Source organism: Daktulosphaira vitifoliae, unplaced genomic scaffold (genome assembly GCF_025091365.1).
Source record: "Daktulosphaira vitifoliae isolate Bord-2020 unplaced genomic scaffold, ASM2509136v1 Scaffold_3, whole genome shotgun sequence".
NCBI classification, from domain to species: domain Eukaryota; kingdom Metazoa; phylum Arthropoda; class Insecta; order Hemiptera; family Phylloxeridae; genus Daktulosphaira; species Daktulosphaira vitifoliae.
The window spans coordinates 6,850,703-6,872,787 of NW_026099574.1; the positions used below are offsets into that span (position 1 = coordinate 6,850,703).

Here is a 22,085-nt window from a genome sequence, read left to right on the forward strand (position 1 = left end):
GTATGACAGTTCTAAATGTCTATTAATAGCAATAATTTTAGTTTATTTAAGTTACAAATTCAAGCAACAGTTTTCAGCAAATAGAAAATTTATTTTAAAAACGGCGATTAAGTCATTTATTATTTTTAATACTATGGACAAATCATTAAAGAAAATTAATATTGATATCAATCGAGCCAGGTATGTGAACGAAAAATTCAAATGAAAGAGAAGTTCATATGCAAACTGGCAACATGAAAATGATAGCGTTATGAATATTTTTAATTATCTGTCCCTTTTTTTTATACAACGTTGCCAATTTCCTTATGAACTTATTGTTACACCTTAGACTACAAGAGAACGCAACTGAGTGACTATGGTGTGAAATAGAAGCCTACTATTTTACCATTTGGCTGCCGTGTTCTGTTTTCTCTTACAATACGTCACTGTACTATACATTTATTTGAATTTGTCGCTCTTATTACTTGGCTCGATTGACTTCAGTATTGATTTTCTCAAATATCTACCCATTGAATTAAAAATAACAAATGAGCTCGAGGCCAATTTGTTGTGTAATTTTCAATTTATTTTTCTAGTACAATAGTAAATAAGTATGCTTATTTTTAAGACATTTTTCAGTTGCACTTTTCCACCCGTTGAACAAAAATGTTAATAAGTTCCGAAATACTAGTTCAAATTTTATTATCGACCAATCATTTTTTTAATTGAATCATTTATCTATTCAATAAGTTAGTTATATATGTTGTCATTTAAAAAATTAAATTTTTTATTCTTATAAAATATAATAAATATATCTGAAATGTATTTTACCATTTGTAAATCGAGAAATAAAAAATATTTTCAAGATTATTATTTTGCGAGTAATTTACTAGTCCATGATAAATTAATCATTCCGTAAAGTTATTTGAATAAAATATTTAAAATGTTTCTATTAAAAACATTTTAGTAATACTTCATGCAATTTTTATTCAACTGCTTTAGACATTTATTAAGTTCACAACTTTGTAAAATATTATTATATTTAAAGTCTTATTGTATATGTGTCAAAAAAGATGTTTAGAGTGTATAACCTATTGTTTTAGCAGGTCAACGCAAATTAATGGTGTTGCGCAGAGGCGGTGATTATTTATGTGGAGCAGGTGGGATGCAAACATAAACTCCCATTCCAATATTTTTATTTCTAGTTAATTGTATAAAAAAATATTTATAATGAAAATTTGAAACCTAATCCCTTAATTTTTCTTTATGTTAATATAATATCTAAAATGATTTTAATATGTAGGAGGAGAGGGACGGTGTGGCCGAGTTGGTAACATGGCAATGTTTGACGCGCACTACCTCTGGTTCGAAACTCGGTCACTGGCGGCTTTATTAAACGAACGGGAGATCAGTTTGGCAATTGGCGTCGCCATTCCTTTCTCTGGCGATGGACTAACCACCCGTACCGGAGTATAAATGGTTAAATAACCTCCTCCTTTGTGGAAGGCCACTATGGCCCTTAATGGGATGATAAAGCAATAAAAAAAAAAAAAAGGAGGAGTATCTAAGCTCCCCTCGTGCTTGTTATTTTTATGCTTTGAGAGGATCGTAAAAAAGTTAAATTTTTTTTTATTTACAATTGACGTATAAGGATTTCGAAAATGCATGTCACGAGGCAAGTTTACTTAAAACTTATTTTTAAGTTAATTATTATTTATTTTTCTTAATCACAATATAACTGGATAAAACTTGGCTGGTTATTTTTATAAACTATAAAAATTTTTGTTTATAATCATATTGATCGATACATATAAAATATTTTATTCACATACAGGGTGATTTTTTTATCATAACCCACTCAATTACTTGAGTGTATACAGAAAGTATATACAGAAAGTATATCTATTGATAATCATAATTGATAAAAAACAATCCGTGACTGAGACAGCAATGTCATAAAAATCCAATTAACTACCTGTATTTACAATCTCATGTGTATTATACATGTATATTAACTCAAAATTTTGAAACTTTTAATGTTTATACCTAATAAGCTAATAAAGTTATATTAAAAATTCAAATGCTATTTACCATTAAATTAAAAACTCAAACATTTTATTAAATTAAAAATATGTGTTACCATTTAAAAAAACAAAGTTGACGCCCTTACAAGGCATAAGGGATGAACTTAAAAAGTATTACATAGTTAAAAATTCAAGAATAATGTGTAACTAAAGATAATGAAAAAAAAAATGTTTAAATTATTATTATTATGCAAGTAATTGAGTGGGTTATGATAAAAAAATCACCCTGTATATTAAAATATTATATTATATAATTGTAAACAATAATAAAAAAGCGCCTTATTAATTTAATAAAATTTTCTCGTGGCAACTATGGTGGTGAATTAAACCATAGTAACGTGGATTTTGGCACTCAACAAGTGCACCGTTGAGGCAGCTCAGTGGTAAACGTGTCGTCGTCGTGTTCAAACGTCGTGTCGCTCGCATTTTCCAAAAACTTTTAACGTATTAGAATTTTTGTAGCTGTTATATTTTATGAATTCGAAAATACTATTGTACGGAATTAGAACTTTATGCGTATAGTGAATAACAATGTTTGGTGTTTTAATACCGGAACAGACGTGATCGGCCTATAAAAATGTGTTTACAAAATACATTCAATGTATTGTATTGTACTAAAATATTTTATTTTCTTAGTGCGTGTTATAAATATATGTAAAATATTCACGATCAAATCTTGTATAAGTGAAATAGGAAAATAAGTAACGAATGAAATATGTAGGCAAAAAAAGTTTACATGGTGTAAATTAATTACGTCAAATATTGGGTCAATACGTATTTAAAAAAAATAATGTAACACCTATTCTCAAATAAAAGTGAGTGATTAATTTGAATAATTAAATATATCAAAGGCTCTTTTTTTTTTTTGAGGTTTATAGAATAATTTTTAAATATATTTTTTTCCATAAATTAACATACATGATCTTAATTACAAAATGATTACTTTTATAAAATATTTCACTTATGTTATTGATTTAGTTAAAACAATATTTATAGTAATAATATACTTATAATATGATAAAACGATTTGTACATGTTTGTATAGAATTTTTTAAAACGTAAATATTTGTACTAATTGTAGAGTAAAAGGCGCTTGTTAACCCCAAAAAAATAGTGGCATTTCACTTCACTAATAATACATAATGGCGGTGAGATAATATCATAAATTACACAATTGCGTAATAAAAAAATTCTTCAGTGGTAATTTAATAAATTATATTTTTAGTCAATTTTATACGTGTTAAAAATCATTCATCTACTTTATATAAGTGTATAAGCCTATAAAAATTGTTGAATTAGGGCCATTTCAAAATATTATAAATTAAAATATATAAAATGTAATTCAAATGTATAATGTTTCCCTTAGTAAATGGCGTCGCCACTATTATACCCATGAACATGACAATGATGTTTACTTAACGGTGTTTAAAATATTAATTTACGATAATAAAATTCAAAATTATTAATAAATTAATTGATATATATTTAGGCGTTTATGTTACATAGTTTCAATAGTTTACCCTGATCGTTAATTAAAAATATACTTTTTTAAAAACTTCAATATTTCTGATATAGTATTTGTTGAGACTTAAAAAAATTTATTAGCAATCTGTTACTCTTAGAAATCAAAAATGAACAGTTTTCAAAAATCAACTGAAAACCCGACTAATAAAATAAATATTTTACACAATGCGTTAAACAATATATGGATTGAAAATTACAAAAAGACGATACTTTTATATTTTTAAATGCATAATTTTAAGTGGTAATTATAATTGATCAACAGACATAGAACTAGATTTAGAGAGACTCCTACTTCTTCTGTTATATATCGCACCCCTAGAATAAAATCGGCATAACTCAGAAATAGTAATTACTGAGAAAATGCAATTAAAGATTTTAAGAATTTTCAAAAACCGTTAAACAATACCAATTTGTGTGATATTTCGACTTTTTCTTTTTAATTAGTTGTCATTAAAGTAGATATTTATCCCGCGGTTACAGCAGTGGTGCCAATTCAAAATCGACATTTTTTAAGTTATACCGTTTGTATTCTAGGGGTGCGATATAATGTTTCCAATATATACGTAGAGAGGACAACAATTTCTCAGGAATAATATAATTATCTTACTAAATTATTAAATGTTTGCTATTATTGCACATAATTGTATTTGTATGGATATTATTGTATTTTTTTTTTAATTTTTTAGCGTTGTTAATTTAAACAAATGAATTACATAAAATTATTATTTAATTTATTTCTATAAAAAATAACTCGCATTTTATTAAAAAATTATGTCCTAACATCTGTGGTACTTAAGTTATGACTATAAAAAAAGTTCGAGTATGCTAGGCTGGTCTAGTAATTAGTTTATTAATTAGACCCTTGAAAATTTTTGAAAAATCATATTTAAGTGCTATATAAAAAACAATTTTAGGAAGGGGAACAATACATTTAGTCCCTTTAAAGCATTAGATCAATCCAGGGGTGTATTGGATGGTATATGCGGGTATACGGCGTATACCCGTATCCCAATATTCAAATTTAAGCGTATACCTATAAGAAGATTAGTATTTTAAGAGTATACGCTAAATAAAATTTGTATGTAAGTAGGTATACGCTCGTTTTTAATTTATCGTTTTTATCAAGTACATGAAAATAAAAAAATAATAATTTTATAATATTATATTGTAAATTACAGGTTTTTAAATATTCGATATTATTTATCTTATGATAATAGATATTAGATAAGAGCGTACGGCGTGCGCGCCATGTATTACAATTGTTAAAAATAGATTCGTAGTGAACAATAAAATATATAAAGGTACTTCCATCCATAAAAAAATTCATTGATAATGTAGTTTGTTATGTTATACTTATATTTGGTTGAACTGTTCGTTTATACCTAATTGTGTTATTACGCTACTTGATTGTGCAAATTATTTTATTAAATTATATCGACATGGAATATAATAAACGCAATAGCAATTCACAAAAAATTACAAATTATTTGTTTTCTACGACAGTGACCAAAAGATTTAAAACCACGGCTGATGATGAAGTCACAGATACTAAAAATGTAAGTAATAATTAATTTGTTTGTTTAAATTTGTATAATATCTAAGATATTTAAATTTAAGAGGTAGAGATGAATTAAAAACTTTTTTAAATTTAAAAACAAAAAGTATGTTTTTTCTTTGCAATAATAATGTATATTTTAGTTCTGTTAAATGTGTAAAACAAGTATAAATTTATTTCGATATTGTCTAATGATTGATTTTTGGTAATTTTAAAATTTAATAGTTTACCCTATATACAGGGTGATTTTTTTATCATAACCCACTCAATTACTTGCAGTATTTTTTTTTCATTATCTTTAGTTACACATTACTCTTGAATTTTTAACTATTTAATACTTTATAAGTTCATCCCTTATGCCTTGGAAGGGGGTCAACTTTGTTTTTTTAAATGGTAACACATATTTTTAATTTAATAAAATGTTTGAGTTTTTAATTTAATAGTAAATGGCATTTGAATTTTTAATATAACTTAATTCGTTTATTAGATATAATCATTTAAAGTTTCAAATTTTTGAATTAATATACAGGTATAATACACAAGGGATTACAAATATAGGTAGCTAATTGGTTTTTTATAACATTGATATTAGCAGGTACACAGCATTGTTATTATCAATTGTAGTAAGGCACATTGTTATGAGTTTATAAATACACTAACTGACAATACAGAAAGTATATCTATTGATAATCATAATTGATAAAAAACAATCCGTGACTGAGACAGCAATGTCATAAAAATCCAATTAACTACCTGTATTTACAATCTCATGTGTATTATACATGTATATTAACTCAAAATTTTGAAACTTTAAATGTTTATATCTAATAAGNAACTCAAAATTTTGAAACTTTTAATGTTTATACCTAATAAGCTAATAAAGTTATATTAAAAATTCAAATGCTATTTACCATTAAATTAAAAACTCAAACATTTTATTAAATTAAAAATATGTGTTACCATTTAAAAAAACAAAGTTGACGCCCTTACAAGGCATAAGGGATGAACTTAAAAAGTATTACATAGTTAAAAATTCAAGAATAATGTGTAACTAAAGATAATGAAAAAAAAAATGTTTAAATTATTATTATTATGCAAGTAATTGAGTGGGTTATGATAAAAAAATCACTCTGTATTAGATTTAATATGATTGTTCAAAATGGTTAATTTCTAATAATTTGTTTCTTTTCTAGTGATACCTCACAAATAAATTTATTTACAAAAAATGATGTAAAAATATATACCTGATCATACTGATCTCTAAATTATTCAAAATACAACTCAAGTGATTTTTTGAAAAATATAATTAAACATTATTTCATTATATTTACAGGAAGTAACCAACAATACTGATGTCAATGCATCAAGTTCTGCTAACATTATCAACACAACTTTGTGGCCAGCTGATTGGACCTTTGAACAGTGGCAATAAAAAAAAAAATAAATATGTTTGGATGAATTGTCAAAATGTAAAATTGGCTGTGTTAAATAGCCAAAACTTTAGTAATATGCAAAATTCTAATAATACCAGCATTGAAGTGTCTTTAGAATGGTCTCTTTGTCTTGTTAGTGGAGGGACTAGTAATAATAAAAAATCTAGACTCTCTGATCTCCGAAATAAAATTGAAAAACATTTAACGTCATGAGCTCATAAATTTGCTACAAATATATTAAGTGAAAGGCAATCTGACAAATTAAAAAAACAGTTTGAAAACAATTCGTATAAATTTCATAACCTAACACAGTTTTTGGACAGCTTATTATATTGCTCAATATAATAGACCTTAGAATAATCATTTGAAACTTTTGAAACTGCAGAAATTAATGGTGTTGATATAGGAAATACACTTCATTCACGATTTTCATCTACTTCTATAATATCTCATATAGCAATTGAAATGATAAAGAAAGTAGTATGCAATATTGTTGAATCTAAATCAAAGTTATCAGTTTTATTAGATGAATCAACTATGTTAAGTACTAAGTCTACTATGGTCGTATGTATTAAAGCATCCATATCTTCTAAAAATCCAATTTTTGTATTTTTAGCTCTTGTTGAATTTAAAAAACAAACATTTGAAAATATAGTGACTCAACTTATTAATTGCTTACATAATTCTGGATTTAATAATGAATAATTGGCTATCCTTTGTTAGCGATGGAGCTAGTGTGCTATTGGGAAAAAAGGCTGGAGTTGCAAAAAGATTAAAAGATTTATATCTATTAATTTTTTCCTTGCATTGTTTGAACCATAGGCTGGAACTTGCTGTTCACAACACTATGAAAGATCTAAATTCTATAAATAATTTTAAATCATTTATCGACTCATTGTATGTTTTGTAAAATAATTCTCTTAAAAATAGTATTGAAATTAAAGGTTTTCATTTATTTCAATTCATTACACAGGAAATGAATATCATGTTTTTGAAAATTGGAAGAGTTCTTGATACTAGATGGATTGCAAGTAGTTGGCGAGCGGTTAACGCAGTATGGAAAACATTTCTTGCTCTAAGTAAACATTTTTATAACTCATCTATTGAAACAACAAAAGATTCTAAAACAAGGAGCAAATATTTAGGTTTATATAAGAAATTGACTTCACCTGAATTTTTGTTTGATTTGTCTTTAATGTGTGATTTATCATTAAATCTTCAAAATCAAAAAATAACACTCATAGAAGCAGACTCAACTATCAAGAGATCTATTCGAATTTTAGAATCATATAAAGATAATATTGGGGATCATATGAAAGAAGCAAAAATTGCAAATAATAATATGATTTTCAAAAATATTGAATTAACAAGTTCTCTAAAGATCTTACCAATCAGAAAAAATTAATGTCATACTAGTACCTGTAATAATTTAAGTAGTAGATTATTAAAAAACATTAATGATTTAAATTTGATTAAAGATATTACTATTATTGATAAAAGTACTTGGCCAGTTGAAGTAGGAATAAGATATGGTGAAACAGAAATTAAAAGGATATGCGAACGTTTCATGATAAACAAAAATAATCCAATAAATGGATTAAGACTGTACATAGATGAAGATAAAAATCCTCAAAGTGTTTTTACTGAGTTAGATAATTGTATTAAAACTTTTCCTTGTTCGACTGCCAAATGTGAGGTTTTAGTGTTTTAAATTAAATTTGCATTGATCTTAGGTCCACATTAACTATAACTAATATTTCTAATTTGATGTTTGTAAATATCAATGAATCCCCACTTATTTTTTGGAACCTAGAATTCTATGTTAAAAGTTAGTTGGTTATTCAACACAGATCAGCAGATACTACATCAAAAGAGAGTAAAAATAAAGATGAAGATATAGATTCATATAAGAAAAATTTGTGGAATATTCTTTAACAAATATATTAATGTATTATTGTATGTTTATCATATATATATATATATAATGTTAACCATTGTATATTGTAATACTTATTGTACTTAAATTTTAAAATGATGACTTATTAAACTTATATTTACTGGTATATTTTATTATTGACAAAATAAATTACGGGCTTTTTTTTGATAAGTACACCAGTATACTACTGTGATATTATAATACCACGTACATTATTTAAATTTAAATGTTTGAACATATGGTACAAAATGGAATTTTTTGGATGGAAAAGTCAACAAAACTAATCAGTTAATTTTTATACTGCAATATGATTTTATATAGTGTATAATTTTTTATAAAGTTTATGAATAATAATAAAAATATTATTTTATTTCCATGAGACCCATTCTGTATTTAATTTACCTTAATGGTCATGAAAAGGAAATTTTGTGTATGTTTTTCAATTAAAATTTTATATTGTATGAATATTTACAATCTATTATTTTTATTTATTTTATCAAAAATTTATCAACATAATAATGTATACTATGTCTTGTTTAGTTGTAATTCTATGTAATTTTATATTATCTTAAAAATGTTTGTATATATTTAGTGATTTAAGCACTCCTCTCGTTAAATCTGCAAAATATGCTCTGAAAGCTGTGCGTAGTTAGAAATTAATATTTATAACTGAATTATTTCACAATAATGCTGAGTTGAGTTCTGTTATTGTCCTGTGATTTCGATGATTCATTCTTGAAATTATTATAATATAATTAATTTTTTTGTTTACATTTTTTATACTTTTTAGTTAAACTGAATAATAAAAATTTGATTTTTATAATTTGCCAAATTAACTTATGTTAAGACAGAAAGACTTATTTGAGAACATAAAATCATAGTTTTGTATGCAAATATAAAGCCATACGGAAGGGTGGTTTGGAGAATTAACTAAAACTACGTTTTTAACGGGGTCTAAAAAGAAATTAAAAAAAATTATTTGGCTTATTTATTGAGTTTGGAATTCGCGTTATTATTTTTGCAAATCATAGTGTCGTTATTAATATATAATCCAGTGTTAATTACTATCAGGACTTAAATTTTAAAAAATTTTATTATTTTTTGTTGTTATATTTTCCAAATATATAAAGTGATTCTATTTTCATGTAGATTAAAATTAGACATAACTTTTTATGTTTTTTAACTTAACATTTCTTTGATTGTAAAAAAATAATATCAAGATATATTCATATGTTAATTATGATAAATTTTTATGGTAATTAACATTTATATATATTATTTATAAATTTTTCTTATTGTGTATTAAATTTACAAGCTATATCAGTGTATATTTTATTAAGTAATTAAAATATATACTTATGTTATTAACAAAAAAATTACTATAATTTAAGAGTTGGTCCTTAAGAATAAACTTAATTAAAAAAAAAACGTGAAACAATAAAAAAGCTATGTAGAATTTAAAACTCAATTTTTTGTTTTTAATATAAATGTATGCAAGGTATTTTATTGTTGCATTTATCATTGGAATTGTATTAACTGATGTGATTTTTGATTTTATTACTCAATTATCTTAAAGAAAGGTCCGCTGCACTTGAGATAGTAAACAAGTATTATGTATCATTGATGCGCTGTAAATTGCCTTGAAATTATTTGGAAACTCATTTTATAAACGAATTTAAAAAGCATTTTTATATGCATTCTGTATTTAATAAATAAATACTTTTATAAGTATATAATATATATATTCACTAGATATTTAAAATATAATTTGTGTTAATTATTAAAAGTATAGTTCTTCAAAGAGGTATTTGACCTCGGATTTTATGTGAGAGGACCATGAAATTTAAGTATAAATTTAATGTTTTAAGATATAAAAAATAAATGTTAAAAAAACTTATTTTTTTAAATATGATAACATAAAATACATACATAAATATACCTAACAATTTTTAATAATAATATTTAATGATCAACTAGTGGCTGATATAGTTTAAGAATTGTATATTATATATAGATAATAATACTATTTAAAATAATTTTTATAATAATAAAAAATAATTTAAAATATTTAACTAAAAATTTTTGTTTGTCAACTTCAATCATTTTTTAAACTAATGCATGTTTTGTATAACAACATAATTAATTATGTAATAATATTTATTATAATAAATATATTTTATTAATAATAATTATTATTTTATGTTCCTAAGTCAACTAAGGGATCTCATTCACACTGGGGGGCCTTAGCTCCCCTATTTCCGTTTATAGTTGCTTCTATGAATAATTGATTTGTTTAATAAATTTAATTAATTAAAACGATTTTAATTTAAAATTATATTCTAGGTAAATATGTTTATCTAAAAGGCAAGTGTAAGGGTCAAACCTTTCTATTGTTATTAATGACTGTCAATTCGACCCACTGTTTGCTATCGGATGGTTCCTATCATCCGTTGTGAACGAACGTTTTTTATTGTTCTAAACGTTGTTCATAAACACGTTCAGAACGTATGAAATATCGAACGAACGACCGTTTAGAATAATAAAAAACGTTCGTTCACAACGGATTGTAGGAACCATTCGATAGCAAACGATTGGTCGAACGTCGACCGAACGGACGGTTATTTATAACAATAGAAAGGTTTGACCCTTATACTAATCTTTCAGGTAAACATATTCACCTAAAAAATCATTTTAAATTAACATTGTAATTTCGTAATTAATTAAATTTTTTAAACAAATCAATTATTCGTAGGAGTAGGTATACTCGGAAAGAGAGGGGCCATAGCCCCCCATTTTTTTATTAAATCCCCTAATTGACTTTGAGACATAAAAAAAAATTTAATATATATTTTCATTAATAAAATATATTTATTATAAAATATATTATTACAATTAATAATGTTTTTATGTAAAACATAAATTAGATTAAAAAAATGATTGAAATTTACAAACAAAAATTACTTTAACTAAAGTCACATTAAGTGAATTAAATTGAGAAATTATAAATATATATGTGTGTTAGTAATAAATTATTGTTATTAGAAAATAATATATTAAAAATAAAGTTGTATAAATTTAAAATTCAAAAGATTTATTCATATTATTACAATAAATTGCAAACAATTGTGGAACGTAAACGTTCATCGAACAATAGTAATTTGGCCCTACACTTAATAAAAAAATAGAATCCGTTCGACGATCGTATACGTTCGTCAAATAGACAATTCAAAAATAGGCCCTCCGTATGGGAGTAACCAACCGTTTATACATGATTGGGTTGTAAGCCTCCATTTGGATCTCAGCCACGTCCCAAGTTTTATCTTGTTGATATTTCCAGTGAGCCACTTAAGAAACATCATTTGGGCTGAACTTATCACAAGTGCGCTCTGTGAATGAGTCTATTACCCAATAGTATCAAGTTTTCATACAACGACTCGATGAATTAAAATGATTTGTTCGGTGCTATTTTGTTTTCAATAATTTATTTGGTGATTATGCTGATACAATTTATGAAAAAATGTCACATTGGTCGTACTTTCACCACGCCATATATTTTTAATATCTGAAAATAAATTTTGTTGACTCATTTTATATTATATAATTTTATTTACCTATAGATAATATGAAGGTATTTGTTTTAATCAATTTTATTTTAATAGCTGATCAAAATGATAATTTTCAGAAATCTTTAACGATGGAGCTTGATGGAAATATGAATATCATGTCTCGTAGTAGTACATGGCCCGTGGTAGTTGTTCAGTTAGAGCAGAACGGTATACATATTGTTGAAAACAGGCCCTCAGACGGAATAACTTTAACAGAAGATTTAGATGGCTGCCCACTTGCCCCATTGTCAGCTCGAAAAAGAGTAACATTACAAAGACACTATTATCCTGAAGGCGGATGGGGTTGGGTTATACTTTTCACTGCAATAATAGTCCATCTCTTAAATAACGGTATGCAACTATCAAACGCCATGATTTTAAATCCTGTAGCTGTAAGATACAAACAACCAATAGTTAACACAGGTAAGCAGTAAAATATTAATATAATTAATATTTAAAAACATAAAATTGTCACGTTTATCTTACCAAGGTTATGCTATAAATTTCACTTTCGGCTTTTAAAATCGACGTAAAATTTAAGTGCAACAAGGTATAAAAAGATTTATTAAATTATAATGTTCTACAAAAAGTGTTTGTTATAAAAACTACGACGTGATTGTACAGTAGTAATATACTTAGTATGTATTAAGTAAAAAAGGGTTGTCAATAAATTGACTATAAAAAATATTTTGTTTAAGTAAATCTATGAGTTTTGAAGTAGGGCATACATCAACTGGAGTACGTTCCAATAGTAATTTAAAATGTTTTATGCACAATACCTTTTTGGTTGTATTGTTTTCTGTAGAAATCTAGTGAAATATAATGGACTACGTGTGACTACAATGAATTATTGTGATAACAATACGTCTAGATTTTCATATAACAAATTATTAAAAATATTAAAATTCTATGAGCGTAAATAGTTTTTCGGCAAAGCCTATAGCTAGGAATTGCAAAAACTCAAAGAGAATAGTTAATATTATTGTACCGTCAAAAATAACAAAATCAGACGGTGTGCTGGCAATTTAAAAATGGTTTCATTAAAATTTGTTTTCATGTTAAATCATTTTTTTATTTTTATGTCACATACTAAAGCTAATACTTTTGCTGTAACAACTAAAAGAGTATAATATGAATAATATAACTTTCATACTACTTCAGTTATTCACCTATGATATGGAATACTTTTAAGTAATGTTACTTGGTAAGGCTTATCATCAAACTACTACAATGATCTTGTTAAGGGGTTTCATTAATAACATGACGAAATGACCATCGATAGAGATCTGATTGAAAATCAATGTTCATACAAATCTATTTTTTTTTTTTTTTTACAATTAATATAAAATGTGTTGGGCCTTCTGAATAACTAGGATTATGTTTAACGTATGTATTTTATATCTATATTTTCTGATTTAGCTGATAAGTCGTTAAAAAAAATTTGTTAAATTTAATGAAATAATTCCATTTTTTATTAACAATAAAAATGTTGGAAAAAAAAACAGTCATCAGAATTAAAAGAACACAGTACCAGTTTAATTTATAACGTAACTACTTTAAAGAGTCAAACAAAAATATATTATTTTACATTTAGTTTAATTATTTGATAAATTATAACAAAGAAATTTAATTTATTTAAATTAGAGTCTAGTTAATTAAAAAAAATTTATTCTTAGTAATAATGATACAGTACAGAAGTCGATGATATCTCACTAAAAGTAAACACTGTCCTTTAAAATTTTGTTAAAGCTTTTAACGTATAATTTTGTTACAAATTACACATATTAAGAGTATTAGTCTTATACACCTAAGTGTATGTTTATACAATTTTAAACTCATACTTGCCTCTTATACTAAAAGACATTCACATTAATCAGATTACACACATATACATGTACATGTGTATATCTATACATCGGTACGGAGAAAATATGATTTAATTTTACGGTCACATTATTATCTTCTTTTAGCTTTTTTCTTTCATTTTTAAAAAACTAAAATGAAAATACTGCACTTTTATTCTTTAGTTGTCCTTTGAGCCTCGTTTAAATCGGTTACATCGAACTTTTATCATTTGATTTTCCTATCATAGTTACCGTTAAAATAATAATGGTGGGTTATAATATTTTGTTATGAGCGAAAAATATTATTAACGAAAAAATATTCCTAAAAGAGTAGTTTGATACTGTGCTACTTAAAATAGTTTGTAATCGGTCTTTTTTTTTTAAATTCTCAATGTAGACGAAAATGACACAAATTATCAGTTATAAAAAAAAATTCAATCAATTTATTTAAGAAAAATGTATAAATACAATTTATTTTTATATAATTATTAAATTCACTTTTAATACAAAGTAAACTCTTTGTTGGGCACTAATCTTAAAAAAAAGGATTTTTATTTATGAGAACTTCTTGATTACAATATTCAAATTCTAAACAATGAAAAAAGTAAACAACAAATACTTCCACATTCAAACATTTTGTAGCTGTCTTCGGGAGAGTAATAAATTTATCTAAAAAATGAACATTCTTCATAACACTAGGAAATATGTCTGAATTGTATTCCCAACATTAATTAAACTCAAAATTTAAAAAAATTAAATTATTTAATGGAATATTTTTGTTTATACCTTATCAACACATTTTTCTTCATTGAAAAATACACACGTTTCATCATGTCTAAATTTTCAAAAGAATTAATAAGTTTTAATCATTGATTTTTGTTTAATATTTCTTTCAATTTACCAATCATGTACTATTATTTATATTATCCATATATGTATAAAGGTGTCAACTTAAATTTTTTAAATGACAACATGTATAATTAATTACCTTATTTAATAGATAATGATCTAATTGAAAAAATTACTGATTAGTAACTACCTTTGGAATAGTATGTCGGAAGGTGTTGTATTTATCTTTATACCTGATGAGAAGAAGAGTACGTCTGAGAAATATCTAGTTATAAAATAGCAGCACCTGTCATTATTCTAAATCTCTGAAATAGTAGTTAAAAGTTGTTATTGACCAATAATTACCTAATTATATCATTTTTATCATATAAGCTAGTTAAATATATATGTTGCCATTTAAAAAAAATACAGTTGACACTTCTATAAGATATAATGGATGGACCTAAAAATATTTTGTAATAGATAAATAAAAATACATATGTAACCATTAAAAATAAAAAAAAATTCATTATTATAAGAGATATCAAAGGACTAATGTAAAAGAATCATTCGATATATAGGGTCATTGTTTGTAAAAATTGACCTGTTTCCTTACTGAACACTCTCTATAATTAAATTATAAAATAAAAATTTATTAAATTAAGAAAATCTACTAAAAATTCGAATGTAATTAACATTTTTATGACTTGAAGACAGGAGAGAGGCGGGCAAAAATTGTGTTAAGAAACCATATTGTCATAGCAGCACCTAACCTCCAGTGTATATTTTAAAATGGGTATAACTTCTGAAATAATTGGACAATAGTTATTATCGACTAGTAGTCATTTTCTTAATTAATTTTTTTTTTTTGTAAATTAGTTCAATGTATTTAATTAAAAAAATGAATTTTTTTTGTATTGTATTTATTTTGCGAGTAATTGAGTGGCTTATGATAAACCGATTTACCGTATGTATATTACTGTTAAGAAAATGTTGATACCATTGTAAGGTATAAGGAATTAATTAAAAAAGTATTTGATGTATCATAAATCGTAAAATACCATTAACTAAAAAATACCAAAAATAATTTTCTTAATGTAATTGTTATTTTAAAAGAAAACGAGTGTCTAGAAAGAATAGCGTTAAAATAATCACGCTGTAGTACGTAGAATAGGCTGTGATAATCAATTAATGGGTTAATTAAACCTAATTTCCTCTACATGGTAATAATGTATGTAAAATTTTATAAATATTTTTTATTACTGAAGTATCACATAACAAATATAGGTCACACATTTTTATTATTACTACGTTTAGGCGTTAGAATCCGCCCACATTATTTTGTGTAATACAACTAGGTTTGACAATTATTAAACCATATACACACACAAGCATATATATAAATATTTTTTAAATTTCCCCTGACTTATTAGTTAATGTAATTTTGCTTCATTAATATTTATCCATAAATAATATTTATTTAATGCACTATCATTTTTACCTTGTTAACCGACAGTAGTTTTGATTAAACAAATTAAAAAAAATTAATTTCAAGTGTTTCATCATATTATTATTAACTTCAAATATTAATTTCACCGAACACTTGTAAAGTAAATGAATCTAAGAAAACATAAACAAAATAATGCGTAAACATTTAGAGGTTAAATAGTCATAGTTTTAGTAGATTAAAAAAAACGAATAACATACAATAAAATAAATTATAAATATTTATTATAGTTGATAACAAGGATGTTTAAATCTGTTTAAAACATAAATAAACTGTTTAAAACGTTTAAATATTTCACGAGATCATTGTAATTTTTGACATTTTTAGTTTTTAAAGCACTACGTGTTTAAAACGTAACAACCCTAGTTGATAATATCAAGAATTTTTTGGTAGTATAAGCCTTGAATTTTTTTATCTGGAGTATTGAAGTAAACAATTATGTGTAGTGTTACATTGATCATATTTAAATTACTTCCTGTATTTTTCAATTTTTTTGAAAAACCGTTAGTATCATTAGAAAATTAATTTTAAAGTACTTTTTATAAGCTACAATAATTATTTTAACCAATTATTAGATTATAATTTAATATCTTAGTCGTGTATAGATTTATTTTAATAGAACACATTATTGAGGGATAATTTTTTTTTTTTTCGAGAATGATGAAATTGAGTCTTAGCTATTTACCTATGCTATTGAACCCACTAAAGACATCAATCAATCCAAATATACAAAAAACACGTGTTTATATTTTCAACCAAGCATTACACATTACGACTAGCCACTTACAATAATACCCGAGAAAGAGATCTTTTTTAGAATTGTTCCATCGGCACTAGTTATTTATACATATTGCAACGAGTTATTTAAATAGGATATTTCAGATAAAAGTGTACAAATGCTATTGGCAAAGAGACATATGATAAATGATACTTTTATCGTAGAAGAAACCTAAATCGAACGGTTTACTTTATGTTGGTGAAGTCATTTGTCTTTTTTGGGGTTCATATATGGGATTAAAACTGTTCAGCAAACCATAATGAAAATGGTTAACACATACCAATATATTTTTGTGTGTATATATTTTTTGAATGTGTTTGAATTATTTGTTTTACATTATTGGTTTGAAGTATAAAAAGAATCTCGAACAATTTTTTTTTACATGTAATAAGCAATATGGAAAATTAATGGGTATGAAGCTTTCCTCGAAAATTTAAAAAAAGGTCAATTTACAATTTGTGAAACTTTTATTATTACTACTAATTTGAAATTTGAGTTTATTTTTGTATACAGCAATAACATTTAATAAATAAATAATTCCATATTTATTCTAAATATTGACGCTGTTAATTTTACTTATATTGAATATTATATACACACGTGCAACATTTTAATTTAAATATAACATTAAGAAATATATACAAAAATTCTAATTACACATATATGAATATTGACATAAATAACATATGTCCAACACGACATCTCTCGTCTACGGATATCAGATGTTCGCTGTCGTGGAGTTCACAGTTGGTATCATAGCAAGGCGTCTTGTCGCTGATATTTAATTTGTCGGTGGCGATGCGTCAAGGTTCGCTATAGTCTCTGCCGTGATTGGCCTCGACAGACCGCTTGCGTATGTGCTTGGACGTGGGTAGTTCGGGATGAGGTTTCCCTGATGGTTACTCATATAAGCACCATTCTATTTTTCACAACACACATATGCGGACAAGGGACACACGTCAAGACCACAACTGACATAAGTGGGTCAGGTGGATCGGGAGGATAACTGCTACCCCGGCGACGGATGACAACGTTTCTCGACTATAGCGGTGACCTCGATTTTACAACGGTGATGGTGGTTGTTGCGGAAATGGCGGTGGCGTTGACGGACGTGGACCCGAAACTGGTAACGAATGTCGGACGGCAAGGACGACGATCGGCACAAGAAGTGATGACCAGAAAACCAAGATTGCGGCAACCTTGATGACATGAACAGGTGACGGTAGTGAACGGTGGTCGACTTCAGTGGTGGACGATGACCTGCAACAGTGGCAATTAATTAGCGACAGCGACTTAAGTACTAAGCTCTTCTGTTTGTTCAGTGAATATACAAAAGCGCGCGTTGAGTAGCTGAATGAATTTTTGCTCAGCTTATTTTATGCACACTGGCGTCTGCTGCTTCACTGTGTTAGCGGTGAATTCTTTTTTTTCCATATTGTTCTTCTGTATGGTCGACACCAATTAGACAAAAAACAAGGCGGTCACATTGTACTCCGTTACAATAGAATATTCCAATTTGTTTTGACAAATCCAATAACTTCTGATTTAAAGAAAATGTATTAATATTATCATGATGTGTTTATTATTATTTTTAGTGTCCGTTACTATTTTTTCTCAGCTCTCACTATAACGATACGTCAAAAAATCACAAATCGTATCTAGTTGAAGACTTAACCTTCAACAATTGAACAATTTTTCCTCGTAAATGGTGAAAATCTCCCAAAAAATGTCAATTTTTAAATTGTTTTAAAAATCGTTAGAATCAATTGAATTAGTTTCTAATCTTAACTAAGGCTACAGTGTTGTTACTTGATAATTATAATAATAAAATAATATTTTTAATGACTCCTTTTCTCGGAAAAAGTATTCATTTTAACGTTAACAGTAACAAAAGTTGATGTTGACAATTTATAAATTTTTGGCGAAAACATAATTAGTTTTATTTTAGCGTATTCTTATTATCAATAAATTTTTATCTTCTTTTATATGATTTGAATGATGAGGACAAAAACCTTTTAGGAAAAGTTATTTTATCGGTGTAAATATTGTCGCAAGAGGCTGAGACTCAAAGTTGCAAGGGACCGCGACAACCTATACGTTAATTATTATAAATGATATGTATACACGAATTCCATTAGTGTTATCCTTATATTATATGGATACACGAATAATAAAAACCGCAAGAAACTAAGCTTCCGGATTAACTATGATCATTAAGCATGAATCTTGGGAGTATTGAAACATTATTTACAGCGATTTCCGGATTTTATGATGTCGACTTTTGATAAATATCGTTCTTTTTGTACTTTTTAGTCTTGTATAAAATTGACTTTTTTCTTGTTTCAAAAATATTATGCTATTTATTTAGTATGAATGTGATACCGTTTTACCACTGTATTAAAATAATATCGGAATTTAATACTTTATAATTTTTGTTGTATAGAATTAATAATTTGTGGTTTTTGCTACATAAAACAAATCCATATCCGAGTTGGAGTACAATATATATATATATATATTCAATATAAATTGTTTTTGTTTATCGCTTACATAGTTTGAAATAATATATCATGAGAATCTTAACTGTAAAAAAGATACAGTGTATGATAAATAATTTATTTTCAATACATTTCGTTTAAATTGCTGCGTTACGAACAATAGTATATTTTTCTCTATGTAAAGAATATCCACATTTTGTAAAACTAAGTTTGCATACACCTTAATATTTTTTGAGTGTCGCATATACACAGGAAACCCACGCAAAATATACTCAGAAAAGTCTTTGATTTTTAAATGTATTTCTAAAAGAAAGTTTTAATCTTAAAATATAAAATTAAATATATTTATGAAGGCTCTCCTCTATAATATATCTGTGAAATTAAAACTCATGAATTTTAATTAATTATTGGTTATAATATAAAACCAAAAACAAATTTCTTGGTATAGAATATTTAAAATAATATTTAGCTTTGATGAGAAAATGTATTGAAATGTCTATGTAATTTAAACTTTTATCGTATTAAAGTTCTTAAAGTGTACTAAAATATAAAAAAGAAACATTTTATTATTTTTTGAATAATTACAAATATTCAAATTATTGTGAATTTTACTAATTTGCAACGAACGTTTTTTATGATAGTAATGTTATTCACTGTCAGATATCATTTATATTTGTTTCATCTATATTGCGATCCACTGTTCTGGGTTTTATATTTGATAATAAATTATTTACTGCTTTTTATTAAATAATAAAAATAATATTTAATTTAAAATCTATTGTTGAAATCTGTGTTTTTATCTATTTTATTTTATAAATACAAAATCAATATAAAGCGTTACCGTGTAATTTAATTCTCTACAAAACTTCATGTTCTTTGAATATATTAGTTAAAAAAAAAAACCGTAAATTGAATCATATCAATACTAAATCATCTCCGTGTACTATCGCATATGTGCAGTTCAATTTATTGTATACACAGTGCAATGATATTATGTGTAATTTATCTGATGTACTTGATTTTTAAAAAAATTCAGAATAAGCTTCATCCGACTCCGCATTATAATACGGAATCTTTTAATACCAATTCATTATCATTATGAACTAAGTTAGTATTAAATCGTTTTGTAAATATAAATCACAGTGATACTATATGGATTTATTTGGATGATTATATTTCAAATTAAGGGTCGGATCCAGATTTTTTTCAGGGGAGTGTAAAGCGTTAAATATTTGTTTGCAATACAAAAACTATGAATTATATTAAACTTGGCAGTGGCAGTGCGCGACAAACACTGCCGCGTTATCGACTCGGCCACACAGTCTCTGGAATAAAAAACTGGAAATATTAATTTTTATAATGATATACGTATGTATTTAACAAAAAAATTATCAAATGAATTAATTAAATTCAAGGAAAATTAAAAAATATATTTTAAAAATGTTCAATTAAAACATCTTTAATTAAAAATTTAATTTCTGATAGAGTAAAATATTAAATTTATTGGGTATTCATTGTGTAATTAAAATTTCAACGTGCTTCAATAATTTTATTTGAAATAATAAATTATAATCATTTTTAAATAACGTTGACAATGTAAAAATGTAACAAATGTTAATTTATTTCTTTTGACCTGTATTGATATTGACGCAATTATTCATCCAAATCTCACTTGTTGTTGGTTCCGTCCTATTATTAAATCGTTTAGTTATCTGACAAATTATTTTTATACTTTTCATACATAACGGTAGTAAAAATAGAAAATTACTATTACATTTTTCTGTTAAAAATCAATAAATTCATCGATAATAATTATTGTTATACTGTATTCAAAAGTAAAAAAATTGAAACTAATTCATTTTTTGTATTATTGTCGTTTAATGGATTTCTGAAATAACCGATTCTATTATGACAGTGACATGTTGGTACAATTTTTACCACTCCGCTTCTGTAGTGTTTTAACGACCGATGGTTTTATAATCTCGTGATAAAATGAAATACTATAATATTTTTATGTTATTGTTATTTATTCATATGATTTTTTTTCAATGGCTCAATTTTTTTTTCTAATGCAATTATTATATTGCGAATTATCATGATATACAATTAAAAAACATTTTTGTACCAAAAAAACGTATTTATAGAAGCATACTTTATCTATAAAAATAATTTTAACATTTAATGCATCTATTAACAATTTATTTGATGCGTGTTGTTTTGAATTTTTTTAATGTGAATTAACCGGATGCTAATGAACAATAATCTATTTAAAAGTTTTATAATTCCATTGATTAATAAAATCATTTAAAGTATTTAATTATAATTTATATTTTTGCTTAGATATGTAGTTAAGTTATTTGTCGAATATTTATTTTCCATAGACCTAGGTGGGTAATCAAGATAAAGCAGTTGCCATGATATTTTTTTTTACTTAAGTAGAAGTAATCATAAAAAAATACAGCAGCAAAGTTATAACATTATTTTTAAATTTTTGTTCATTGTTTCACAGCTAGC

General features: G+C 25.5%; 1 protein-coding gene across 2 annotated transcripts in view; it reads left to right on the forward strand.

The window, feature by feature from the left end:
• The first annotated feature begins 2,462 nt into the window (after window positions 1-2,462).
• The window catches only part of LOC126903050 (monocarboxylate transporter 10-like), a 174,636-nt gene continuing 155,013 nt past the window's right edge, over window positions 2,463-22,085 (forward strand). The window contains exons 1-2 of one of the 2 annotated variants that reach the window (XM_050680979.1): window positions 2,463-2,878; window positions 12,194-12,539. In XM_050680979.1, the coding sequence (XP_050536936.1) occupies window positions 12,206-12,539 (334 nt within the window). In that variant the 5' untranslated portion in view covers window positions 2,463-2,878; window positions 12,194-12,205. Of the gene's footprint in view, window positions 2,879-4,983; window positions 5,144-12,193; window positions 12,540-22,085 lie in introns of those variants that run through there. The other variant, XM_050680975.1, reaches the window with a different exon arrangement.